The sequence below is a fragment of the Nothobranchius furzeri genome, chromosome 10 (genome assembly GCF_043380555.1).
Source record: "Nothobranchius furzeri strain GRZ-AD chromosome 10, NfurGRZ-RIMD1, whole genome shotgun sequence".
Classification (NCBI taxonomy): domain Eukaryota; kingdom Metazoa; phylum Chordata; class Actinopteri; order Cyprinodontiformes; family Nothobranchiidae; genus Nothobranchius; species Nothobranchius furzeri.
This window is the reverse complement of record NC_091750.1, coordinates 41826211-41839588: the sequence shown is the minus strand read 5'-3', so window position 1 is coordinate 41839588 and position 13378 is coordinate 41826211. Positions and strand designations below refer to the sequence as shown.

At 42.7% G+C, this 13378-nt stretch overlaps 2 protein-coding genes across 3 annotated transcripts in view; one reads left to right on the top strand and one right to left on the bottom strand.

The window, feature by feature from the left end:
- The window catches only part of LOC107386005 (C2 domain-containing protein 2), a 22988-nt gene extending 13695 nt beyond the window's left edge, over window positions 1-9293 (bottom strand). Inside the window, exons 1-3 of the mRNA XM_015960157.3 lie at window positions 9015-9293; window positions 8703-8798; window positions 753-866 (exon numbers count right to left, since the gene is read on the bottom strand). Coding sequence (XP_015815643.1) covers window positions 753-866; window positions 8703-8798; window positions 9015-9293 — 489 coding nt within the window. The remainder of the gene's footprint in view (window positions 1-752; window positions 867-8702; window positions 8799-9014) is intronic.
- Window positions 9294-9816: 523 nt separating this feature from the next.
- Window positions 9817-11837, top strand: atg101 (autophagy related 101). Of its 2 annotated transcripts, XM_015960158.3 has the most exons (3): window positions 9817-9929; window positions 10033-10377; window positions 11250-11837. In XM_015960158.3, the coding sequence occupies exons 2-3, from the start codon at window positions 10126-10128 to the stop codon at window positions 11652-11654; spliced, it is 657 nt and encodes a 218-aa protein (XP_015815644.1). In that variant the 5' UTR covers window positions 9817-9929; window positions 10033-10125; the 3' UTR covers window positions 11655-11837. The 2 variants fall into 2 exon arrangements, with proteins under 2 accessions (XP_015815644.1, XP_015815645.1); XM_015960159.3 differs by lacking the exon at window positions 9817-9929 and having other exon boundaries at window positions 9939-10377.
- Window positions 11838-13378: the final 1541 nt, after the last annotated feature.

Genomic DNA, 13378 nt, shown 5'->3' with positions numbered 1-13378 from the left:
GGCATCATTACAAACAGGATGTCATTAGCTCATTAATAATTCAGAAATGACCAAACTCCTCGGATGGAAAAGAAAAGCTTTTCCAAACTCCGGTCCCTAAAGGAGGACGGTGTCGTCCTGCAGCGTAGATGAAGGGTGAACATGACCGTCCGTCTGCGGAGACAAACGACACACTGCTGGACGGATAACAGCCTTCTGTCCCAGCCAGGAGCGTTCCAGCTGGGATCCCAGCCACACAAACGGGCCCTGACCTTTCCAGATTATTCCACAACAACTACAGCACAAAAAAGACAAGAGGCGTCCATTATTCCCCTGACCCACTATGAAAACAAACAACGCTGCAGCCTCTGAGCTCCTATTGAAAACCCGCTGAGCCTGGATGATGACAAGCACCTTACTGGTTTAAAAATAGCAGTAACGCAATTGGGTTAGCACATGTTAGTGGGATTAGCGCAGGGCTATCCCAACACCATTAAAGCATTTCCATCCACCATCCCCAGGATTCATGCAGTCACCCTAACCCTAAGGCCCTAAAGCTCTCATTCGTTACCCAAGTCGGAGCATTACCGTTCACCCGTCAAATAAAACCTCCAGGAATGGAAAAGTAAACAAAGTGAGGCTTCCTTACTAGGAAAAGGGCCTGATGTGGATGTTTAATGAGATCTGAACAGGGAGATGCTGCTGGGCAGCACATCACCACCTGGTAACACCAGAGCAGCCTTCACCCATCAGCTGATGTAGAGAGCGTTTACCTGCAGCTCCAGCGGGGCTACACATGCAGTGTATCTACAAGGCTCTGCTGCCGCCGATGCTGTTGCGCTCACGGAGAACTGGAGCTGCTCCCCGACTACGCTGCAGCACGCGACCTGTCGGAGAAACACAAGTTCAGGGTTTGTGTAGAGAGACGACACTGAGCAGCTACAAGAATCAGACCAACTCACTCCTGAACAGGGAGCATAACGTTACAGATGAATGGCCAAAGGAAGTCACGATCGTGACAAGTACGACTACAACAGAGGACCGCTGACGACCGGATAAGTTTCCAGAATGTGAATTTTCCACAAGAGTTACCCAAACCCCCGTGAGGTGTGAATCTTCACTAGTCTCACAATTCCATTACGACTATCAGGATTTGATATATTGTCCAACAAATTATTGACGTTAAATGACATTAATGTCGACATTAGAGACCAAAATAACCACTTATGAAATGTTAATATATCATAATTATGCAAGTACACCTTTAAAATGCAACAATTAAACCTGTATTTAACATTGGAATGTCCAGAACTTTGAAATAAATAAATGAATAAACACAAACAAAAAATAAAATAGAAAAGGACTCTCTGTTAGAAAATATTGCACCAAAAACAATAAAATAGAAAACAATAAAATAGGCCCTCTCTCTAAAACAATTAATACAACGGCCTGTCCAGTGTCAGCAACCTAAACTGCACTTCAGTGATGATAATGATGATATCAGTAATGATAATGATGATAACAATAATATCAGTAATGATAATGATGATATCAGTAATGATAATAATAATATCAGTAATGATAATAATGATAACGATAATATCAGTGATGATAATGATGATAATAATAATATCAGTAATGATAATGATAATATCAGTTATGATAATGATAATATCAGTGATGATAATGATGATATCAGTAATGATAACGATAATATCAGTAATGAAAATGATGATAATGATGATAACGATAATATCAGTAATGATAATGATAATATCAGTGATGGTAATGATGATATCAGTGATAATAATGATATCAGTGATGATAATGATAATATCAGTGATGATAATGATGATAATAATAATATCAGTAATGATAATGATAATATCAGTGATGATAATGATGATATCAGTAATGATAACGATAATATCAGTAATGAAAATGATGATAATGATGATAACGATAATATCAGTAATGATAATGATAATATCAGTGATGGTAATGATGATATCAGTGATAATAATGATATCAGTAATGATAATGATAATATCAGTGATGGTAATGATGATATCAGTGATAATAATGATATCAGTGATGATAATGATAATATCAGTGATGATAATGATAACGATAACATCAGTAATGATAGCGATAATATCAGTGATGATAATGATAATATCAGTAATGAAAATGATGATAATGATGATAACGATAATATCAGTAATGATAATGATAATATCAGTGATGGTAATGATGATATCAGTGATAATAATGATATCAGTAATGATAATAATAATATCAGTAATGATAATAATGATAACGATAATATCAGTGATGATAATTATGATAATAATAATATCAGTAATGATAATGATAATATCAGTGATGATAATGATGATATCAGTAATGATAATGATAACGATAATATCAGTAATGATAATGATAATATCAGTGATGATAATCAATCAATCAATCAAACTTTATTTCAGACAAGGGATATGTCCATAACAAGAATAAAAAATAAAAAATAAAATATAAAAAATTAAATACAAACACATTCTAATTACAAACCGTATAGGCAGTTGCTCCAATGTTTAAAAAGGACTGAGGAGTACCTCGTGTCACTGTAAGATAAAGATGACAGCGCTCTAACAACCGCGTTAGCTGACAAACTCAGTCGGCAGATGAATTTGTACATGAAGAGCCTCAGAAGCGCATGAAAAGTAGGGATGTTACTCGTAACATCCCTAATGATAATATCAGTAATGATAATGATAATATCAGTGATGATAATGATAAAGATAATATCAGTAATGAAAATGATGATAATGATGATAATGATAATATCAGTAATGATAATGATAATATCAGTGATGGTAATGATGATATCAGTGATGATAATGATATCAGTGATGATAATGATGATAATGACAATATCAGTAATGATAATGATAATATCAGTTATGATAATGATAATATCAGTTATGATAATGATGATGATAATAACAGTGATGATAATGATATCAGTGATGACACTGATAATATCATTGATGATAATGATAATATCAGTAATAATAATCAATAATAATAATAGAGTTGTACATTTCTCAACCTCGATGTGTTGAGGCTAGAAAACGTGTCACGTTCCTTTTTCGGAGGGACCAGTGGCGCCTGTACTCGGCAGCCTCGCCTCTGTCAGTGCGCCCCAGGGCAGCTGTGGCTACATCGTAGCTCATCCCCACCAGTGTGTGAATGACTGATTGTGTTGTAAAGCACCTTAGGGGGTTCCAGGATTTTAGAAGGCGCTATGTCAAATGCAGGCCATTTACCAATACTGTTTGCGTCGCCTAGCTAAAGTTAAGCTGTTGCTGTCACGGACCCACTTGGGACGAGTACTCCATGACTTTGTGATATCAAGGCTGGACTACTGTAGGCTGGGTTGGGTCCGACTGCTCTTCGACGTCTGCAACAGGAGCGGAAAAGTGCGGCCAGGTTTCTGACGGGGTCTAAGAAATGGCACCATATTAGTGCTGTGCTGGCCACACTCCATTGGCTTCCGGTCTCCTACAGGGCACAGTATACACGCGTTTTATTTGTTGATCAGGTTTTTCAGGCCAGCGCCCCTCCATATCTTGGGGATCTGTTAAAAACACATGTACCCTCAAGGTCATTACGCTCTGCAGATCAGTTCCTGCTAACTGTTCCTCGCTCCAGGTCTAAGACATGTGGGAAAGGGCATTTTCTGTTTTAGCCCCGCCCCTCTGGACCATTACCTCTTAACATGAAGCTGTCTCCATCTTTGGCTGCTTTTAGGGGTCGCTTGAAGACTCATTCTTATCGTCTGGCTTTCACCTAATCTGTTTGGTTTTAACTGATTTAATAGCTTTTATTTTTGTTTGCTATTATTGATGTTTTTCTTTTTGATCCTAGTTTTATTGCCGTCTGGTTTCTATGTTTTATTTGTGCTGTGTTCAGCACTTTGGGTCCCCCTTGAGGATGATGGAAAGCGCTACACAAATAAAAGTTGATTGACCCATTTTTTCCCCATCGCACCACATGTCTATCGATAGATATATTGAACTATTGAATTATCGTCCAGCCCTACTTCTCCGTGTTCCTAAATAAGAGACAGATGATTAGATCCTGCAGCCGCGGTCACTCGTCCCCTACCCCCCACCCCCACCCCCCGGCTCTCCCAACACTTGGTCTGAGCCCGACTAGACCAAAGTTTTTGAAACACTTCTTAAAACACCAAGTAGGAATAATAATGTGTCTACAGATGTGTCCTCTCTACTCTTTTCTGTTGTGTGAGTAGACACTCAGCTTTTCTCTCTCTCCATCGATGTGTGTGCGCACTAGCAGAACAAATCAGAGCCGGGCCAGGGGCGGAGTCATCGACATAGGGGCGGAGCACATCACTGGCCCTTTAAACCCATGAAGGCTCAAATGTTACACTTGCTAGTTGCATTATATAATATGTGTGCTTATAAAAGCTGATAGCCACAAGTTACTTGCATTGAACTGTTTAAACACCTAATGAATCAAAAATAATTAAAAAATATATTAATATTTTTTTATTTGTAATGATTTATTTTGTATATTGCAACAGGTGGTTGTGTTTTCAACAATGTAATATTAAATTGGCTTAAAGCACTTGTGCACACACCTCCGGGGCTAATTTATACATTACCTGCAGTTGCCCGGTGGCTCATGTCCACTTCATAGCTGCAGATTAAGCAAATGCATGGTGCGGTAGTTTAGAGGGTCGCAAGCATGGCCACCATTTTAAAAGCTGAACTGGTTTCCTTTCTTGTTTCTAATGTGAAAAGCTTAATTCCAACTCATTTTTCCACTTCCTGCATCTTTAATCTACTCGAATTATAAAAATGTGGACGGGCGTCCGTCCACATTTTATAACACACACACACACACACACACACACACACACACACACACACACACACACACACACACACACACACACACACACACACACACACACACACACACACACACACACACACACACACACACACACACACACACGCTTTAAACAGCAGCAAGTGGGAACTGAAGAATGCAGCAGGGAGGAGGGGGGTGGGGTGTTACGCTATTGGTTAGGCAGAATTGTTTCTCTCTGCTTTTCTACAATGACTGGTTTCACCACGCTGCTGAGTTGTGTTGTCAGACATGAGTACCAAACGTGCACCTTTGCTACAGAGCTCATGTGCCTGCAGCGTTTTGTGTAGTTGAGAGGGCTGAGTCGTTCCGGCGTAATTAGATGCCAAATTGCGTACAGCTTGGCAGGTCTGTGTTATGAAAGGTATTTTGTGTATTGAGAGGGAATATCATTGTAACAGTAAGAAACCCTGTTAAAACCGTTTCAACCCTCCATTACAGCCGTAACGGCCCCAGCGGCTGCAGTTCATGATCCCCAGCTAAAGTAATTATTATTTAATCTGGTTTTATGTGTAAATTTAATTAATAACACTCACCACAGCTGCTGATTATTTATAGACATCCTCCTCTCTGCAGGAAGAGTTGTCGTAGAGCTGTCTCTGCACTTTATTTCCACCAGTAAGTCCTTTTCTACGGCCATGGAGGCCGAGTCGCCTCTGGCTGAGACAAACTAGCGACGGGGCTGGACGGACTCGAGATGATCAGCTTCTCTGAAAAAGTCCATCTTGACAACGGAACTGAAATAACCCCTGAGACCAAATCAACTCCTTCTTCTCCGTTAGCCACCTAGTTTGCTATCTGTTGTGATGAAGATGATGGTGGACGGCTATGTTTTACCCACAATACATTTGGAGACGGTTTTGGAGATCCACTTGTAAATTACAGATCATTAAGCTACATGTAAGTAAAAATAAAGCCTGTCATGCAGCTCAACATGCTATAAACATTTTACACCCACTGCATCGCTAAAGTCAGTCGGTCTAGTAACGTCTTTAGCAGCCATGACTCAACCCCGACTGGGGAAACCTACAGAACCCTAAATACATCTGCATGAGAGGAATTATTAAGAATGGAGCTCATTCTCCTCTCAACACAAGTTATGGACGCGCTCGTCTTATCTAGCATCGTTGCAGGGGCGGGCCCCTCCCAGGCCCGGGCTGGGGGCCCACTGCCCCCCTGAAGCTCCACCCCTGTGTGTGCGTCCGAGCGACTAAACCCGCTCATTTAACATAATTACTCGGCCCAAATCTGACTCAATTCCACCGGGTACATTTTTCTCAGCTCTATGGACCAGACATAATGCATTGGCTGTCTGTAAAGGCACATTCCTGTCTACCTGCACCTCTTAAGGCTGGAATGTACTTGCTTTTTAACCTTGCATTGGCACAGGCAGTAGGAGGCTGCGTCTCTGTTCACATACTTGCTGCTGCATGGCACAGCACTAAACGTAGTCCTGGAGGTTTCCGCTTGGGGAACAACAGAGAACTCAGACTGGGCAGAAACCTGGGTTTGTCGGGTACAACCGAAACAAACATGGCGTCAACAGAAGAGATCAGGTACTGGTTTGTTTTGAGATCACGGCAGACATAAAAGACAGCGGTGGTATTGTAGATATTATGAAATGCCTCTAAACATAGTCACACTGGTGAGTGATTCTTGCTAGTTTTGTCAACTCCACCTGCTGGTTACTTGTATATTGCAACGTAACGTACCAAAAGGCCATGTATTTCATCATAATGACCAAAAGTTAACTTCTTCAGACAGCTCAATCTAACACTGTCGTGCCGATATGGAATCTATGATCTTCACCCAAAATTCCCAACTTATCCTGTGGTACATCACCAGACATCAAGACGCTGCAAAAGACGCAGGACTTCTCATCAATCTTCTTTGATTAAAGTTGATCTTTTCTGGCTCATAAAATTACTTTATAATTTTCTAAGTTACGTATAATCATATTTTGCTGAATTTCCAATACGTTTAAATCTAAACTAATAATGCTCTACAGTAATGAATGATGGGTTAACACTAGGGCCGGGCAATACGGCCTAAAATCAATATCATGATATATTGAGGATTTCACCTGGATAACAATTACCCAGAAGTCCACCTCCACCGGCCGTCTGTCCGTCCCGACTTCTCCGATCCGTGGATCGCACGGGAAACTTCAGCACAAGGTTCGTAGATAATGCACAACTGATTTTTTTTTATTAATGGTAGCTTGTTAAACCATACTGTCAGACTGATTTAACAACCCAGACATCACAAGTTTCTAAGACACTTAATCAGGTTCTGCTACATAACATCTAAGCTCACATCCATCACTTCATTCATCGTCTCAGTTACCTTGTTTCAACCATCATTCATCATTATTCTGGGTCATCATCAGTAGTAGAAATATTACACTGACTTTATAAACCATGTTTTTGCCTCTGTCTCAAATTATGATGAAGGTGTGATTTCCCTGAACTACCAAAAAGACCTGGTTTCATCTTAGATCAAATATCAAAGGATCAATAATATTAATAATTCATATTTATATGGAATATCACACCTTATTGATAATTTATTAAAAGTATACCACTTCCATCACGTTACAGCAGCGTTCGAACAAGAGTTACACGTAGCAGGAATTTTAAACACGCGTTGTTAAACAGCACGTATATTCCCAACCTTAGAAGAGTCGTGTGTGTGTGTGTGTGTGTGTGTGTGTGTGTGTGTGTGTGTGCGTGCGTGCGTGCGTGCGTGCGTGCGTGTGTGTGTGTGTTCAATCTTCTCCATCCCCAGTAAGTCGTGGTGGATGGCTGCTTATACTGAGCCAGGATCCTCTGGAGGTTTCTTCCTGTTAAAAGGGAGTTTTCCTCTCCACTGTCGCTGCATGCTTGCTTAGTATGAGGATTGCTGTAAAGACTCTGACACTAGTCAGTGACTCGATGCAACCTGCTGGGTTCCTTATATAGGAAACTTTTACTGACTGGCTTAATGAACTGACCTGTACTGGAATGTTTACTATGCGAGGGTCCTTGAGACGACTCTCATGATTTGGCGCTTTATAAATAAACTGAATTGAAACAACAGGAAAAAAACTGAGAATTTCCCAACGGCACAAAGTGTGCCAAAAGGTCCAATATGAGGTCCGCCTGCATTTCTATCAACTAAGAACTCTCTAACTATTCTATACGATATATATCTGATAAATATCATCTGAGAGGGCAACTGAATTAAGAAACAAATGGTAAATTGTACTGTAAAGAATATGTTTATTACTCATCGTGGAGTGGATCTGTGGTATGATCTAGAGAAAAGTTTGAAAGGCAGCAGTTCATTGACAAAATTCAAGAAATTGTATAAAGAGACCTTGTTTAGCAATTATGAAAAACATTTTTTTCTCATGTCTGCTGTGCTCCAAATCCATGACATACGTGTTGCATTTTACAATTTTAGAGTAATCTCTAGAGTCTTATCTTTATTTTGTTACTAAAACAGCTCAAATAAACTATGTGGTTTATGAGACTTACTCTATTCATTTGGGGGAATGTCGTTTCCGAGAAAATCTCTTAAAAATGGCTTAGTGCTCAAGAGGTAAACAACTTTGTCCCTGGCCTTGAAGACAGACACCCCTGCTGAATGATCGCTCACCCCCTTGGCCTATAAGGGCGAAAGTACTAGAAAAATATTTCCTTTGCAGGTTCAAGCACATACTAATTGAAGCCTTTGCAGGGTTTCAGACGTCAGTAAAACACAGATGGCCTCTGCAGGGTTACCTTGTTCCTGGCCGACTCTTGGAAGCTGGACACCTTGCTGATGGTGAGTTCTGATGCTTCAACACCATCATCCTCAAAGGTCAACAGAACAGGGCCCTGGTGAATGAGGAGAGAAGCTGAGGAAAACAGCAGCCGAGGTCCTGTTATCCTAAAGGCTAGGGTTATTTATTGTGTTCAACTGGGAACATCGGGAAGTTCCCTCCAGCAGCAGGACATCAGGCCATGGAGGGATGGAGCACATGCGAGTTATGTTGTTTAATGAGAGGTTGTATTGTTGTAAGCGGACACCCAGCTGAGTGTCATGAGACTTACCCCACTATATGTGCTGGACTCGTCATTCAAAGCCTTGCACCAGGCTGCCTTCCATTGGCTTTTCCAGCTTTCCAGAGACAGCGCCCACCCCAGCAGAGAGCCCGCGTCCTCGTCCTCAGCAGCCGCTGATCTGCGCCTTTTCCCCGCGATCCCGAGCTGGAAGTACTGGGCGAAGTACAGCCCGAGAGTCAGCAGGGATGCGACGAACAGCGAGACCATGCACAGCCACTGCGGGTCTCCCAAGCCCAGATAGGAGCCGGAACTCTCCGAGTCAGACATTCTAGCAGAGGGCGGCCGGATAACTGCAGCGATGCCAAAGCCTAGCTCATACTGAGCTACACAGGTACAAGCCTCTACCCGAGCCTCCTCTAGAGACCGTCAGACAGGTGAACGTAGTCCAGCGGGACTCTTTCCACTCATTTAAGACGCCTGTTAGTGTAGATGGCTAATCTTCGGTAACCTTTGCTCAAGTAGCTAGAGAGCAGCCAAAGTTTTGCTAAAGGTCTTATTTCCCAAGTGTGCGCCTAAAGTCCACCGGCCAGTGTCCAGATGCGGAGCGAGAGTCCAGGTGCAGCATGTTGGAGCGGAGGAGCCCCGTCCGACCCGCTGGGTTCGTTTGGCAGCTCAGTCTGACTGGACTTACCTCACGAACACGGATATCTAGAACATACTACAACTCCCACAATGCAACGCGTCAGCGCTTGTTGTTCTGTCTTAAAGATGGTTTAAACTCAATAGTATCACTTACACGACACTGTATTGGGGACTTGGTTACGGCGTCTTTTATTAAAATGACCTGAATACCAACACTGGACCCATAAGATTCATATAAAGGTGATTAGTGGTGTTTTGACCTGCCTGACTTTCCGTAGTTTGCTTCCGCGTCATCGATACGTACATCCTAACGTTATTGAGGTGACTATTGTGCTCGCAGTTTCTTTTTGCTATTATTGTTGGAAATGTTCGTTGTAATGGCGCATTTTAAGTGAACCTGGTTCATGTTTTCTTGGTTTGACAGGGTCCAACAGACTCCGCCCCTTTGTAGAAGAAAACAAATGTGTTCGTCATCAGGTGCTGGACCGTGGTAGATGGACATTAGCCTAGTTTAGTCATGAATTGTCGCTCGGAGGTTCTCGAGGTGACGGTGGAGGCTCGGCAGGTGGAGGAAGCGATGCTAGCCCTCCTCCACACCGTTTTACTTCACCGCAGCACCGGAAAGTTTCACTACAAGAAGGAGGGCACCTACTCCATCGGTACCGTGGGCACTCGGGACATCGACTGTGACTTTATCGACTTCACATTCGTCAGGGTGTCCTCGGAGGAGCTGGACAGGGTCATCCGGAAAGCGGTGTCTGAATTCAAGGTAACAACAGCTGTTCCTTGCTGAGATCATGGGTAGACCCCGCGTGACTGCCCCTGCCTGGCTGCAGACCGCAGATTCAGGCTTCAAGGCTCGTATTGTGTTTGAGACAGCGCCCTCTGAAGGATGAGTTTTTAATTGCAACTAGATTGAAAACATTCCTTTAAAACACGTTACATGCGTACAATTTTATTATAGATTTAAAATATCAGATTTTTATTAAGCAACGTAAAATGATTAAACTGCTGGTGAAGCTTTACACCAAACTATTAAATAATTGGCCAGTCTTGTTCCATCTAACTGAAATGTCTTTGTGTGTGTGTGTGTGTGTGTGTGTGTGTGTGTGTGTGTGTGTGTGTGTGTGTGTGTGTGTGTTACTTTACACATACACAGTGATGGTACATGGCTCCTCAGTCCAAAGTAGGACAGATATATCAGCACAATCCTCACCTGTGATCACAAGCTTTGGGTGATGACCGAAAGAACGAGATTGCGGATACAAGCGGCCAAAAATGAGTTTCCTTCGCAGGGCGGCCATGTTCAGCCTTAGGGATAGGGTAAGGAACTCGGACATCTGGGAGGGATTCGGAGTGGAGCCGCTGCTCCTCCGCATCCCTCTAGGTTGACCAGGGAACGCCTGGGTCTTCCAGCTGAGGAGCTGGAGGACGTGGCCACTTTAGTCTTACATCCTTAGATGCAAACAAATGGAAATGGAGGCGGAGTTTCTTGGTCGCTGTAACAGTGATGTATTTCCTATTAAAACCCAGGAAGTGTGAAAAACGTACAGGGGATCCATCAGCATGTGATGTCTATGACAGTGGTTGTTTCCTGTCATGAGGAGTCGGTCTGTCAGCTGATTGGTGTTTTGCTTACAGGAGGCTTTAAGCAACTCTGGCAGTGACGGCATGGGCCAGATCTCCTTGGAGTTCTACCAAAAGAAGAAGTCTCGCTGGCCCTTCTCGGATGAGTGCATCCCCTGGGAGGTGTGGAGCATCAAAGTCAACGTGGTCAACCTGGCTAATGAGCAGGAGAGACAGATCTGCAGGGAGAAAGTGGGAGAAAAGCTGGGGGAGAAGGTCATCAATGTTGTTGAAGTCATAAATCGCCACGAGTACCTGCCAAAGATGCCCACGCAGTCCGAAGTAGACAATGTTTTTGACACCAGTCTTAAAGATGTGCAGCCGTACCTTTACAAAATCACTTACCAGATCACTGACACACTGGGCACGTCTGTTGGCACCACCATGAGGAGGCTGATTAAAGACACTCTGGCGCTGTAGATGCAGACCAACCACCAGTGTTCCACAGGTTTTTGCTGTCATTGGCTTGCCCTACAGCTGTAATCAGTTTATTCTCTTCTGATGTCTGCTGTGATTCCATTTGCTTTAAAGTTTCTGAATGATGTGCTTTTGGCTAAACCCCGATGACACACACCATTAAAGCATTAAGTGGCCTGTCTGCAATCATGGCGGTTTATACAATTAACATGGTTCTTGCTTGTTTTAGGCATAACCGCTGCCCCGAGACGTGAGCGGGAGGGTTGAGTTCTCCTGGAAGATGGAGCTGAATTTGGGCTAACACATTTCCTGGTGTGCAAACGTGAAATTGTCTCTGGCCTTGCACTTTCATGGTGAATGTGACCTAATACGTGGGACAGAACAGGATGTCCACTTCCGTTCCTAAATGAAACACTTCCTACTCTCACTCCCTGGCTTTAGGGGATGTCGGGGCGATCGACAACCTGAAACACCTCCCATGTCTGACTTGGGATAATCCGCCAACAGAACAACGGGTGTGATTCCTCTGAGCAGGTTAACATCTGAAGGCTCTGCACCGGCGTTAATGTGTCAGGGATTGTTCACCAGACGCTGTGGAAAACCATAAAGTTCACTTTCGCAGCTTAGCTGTAAAAGAATCAAGCTTATGAACATGTTGAAAATGTTGTCTGTCAGTAATCTGAAGTGTTTTTTGTAGACTATAAATCCAAATGTTCAACGGTCATGTTTTAGGTGAAAGGTGCCTGCTGGCCACATTTTACTCTAATAGTTTATAACAAAATGTTCATATTTCAGCTGTACGAAGAGATGAGATGTCAACAGTAAAGCTACTGCCAGGGCCTCAGTAGGTAACCACTTTTAATCCAGTCCACTGTGGTTGTGTCAGATGTGACGGTGTTGCCTGAAGGAGAAATAATTATTTCCAGCTGAAAGCGGTCAGAAGGTTCAGATGTGTCCTCTCTGTCCTCTGAAGGGACGAGACGAACCCAAATGTCCTGTAGCAGCCAGACAGTCTGTGTGATAATGTGTAGTTCATATCTGTAGTAAAACCGTCTTTAAAAAAACATCTCATATCAAACCAGTACAGACATGCAACGTTTCTCCTACCTGAACTCCAGGAGGCGGGGCTTACTCACCTGTACTCTACTGGTGTGCATCGGGCAGCTTGAGGTTGACAAAGCAAAAGTGTGGCACATGGTCATGACTGAACAGAACTGAGCTGATGCAGCAGCTAAGTTACTGATACATCTGGAAACAGTGGCTGATTTAGCAATTTGGGGACCCAAGGCTAACACAGACACGGGGCCCCTTACACTAAATGTTCGACAGTCTTACCTTTAACTGAATTTGCGAAACTCTCCCATCTCTTCTGACACGAGTTATTTTCCCTTTTTATTAGTCCTCCTCTTTTTTCCTGTATTTCCCTCCCTTTGAACACCTTCAATATTTGCTCTGCTTTCTTCTTCCTGTCAGTGCTCCTGTGCTTTTGCCTTTGTTTTTTTCTATTTTCCATTTTGGTCTATGTTTTCCTCCCTTTAAACATTTTCCATTGTCTTTCCTTTCTGCTTCCTTTTGGTGTTTACATCGAAAAACGACGTCACTTTCAGAAGTGAAAATAAAAGCTTTTATGAAGCACGCTGCTTTTTTCTCTTATTGGAGCCACTAGGATAACTCCATTTCATGCTTCATGTTTTGACTATCGCTTTGAGTTTGTTACGAACGCTCCC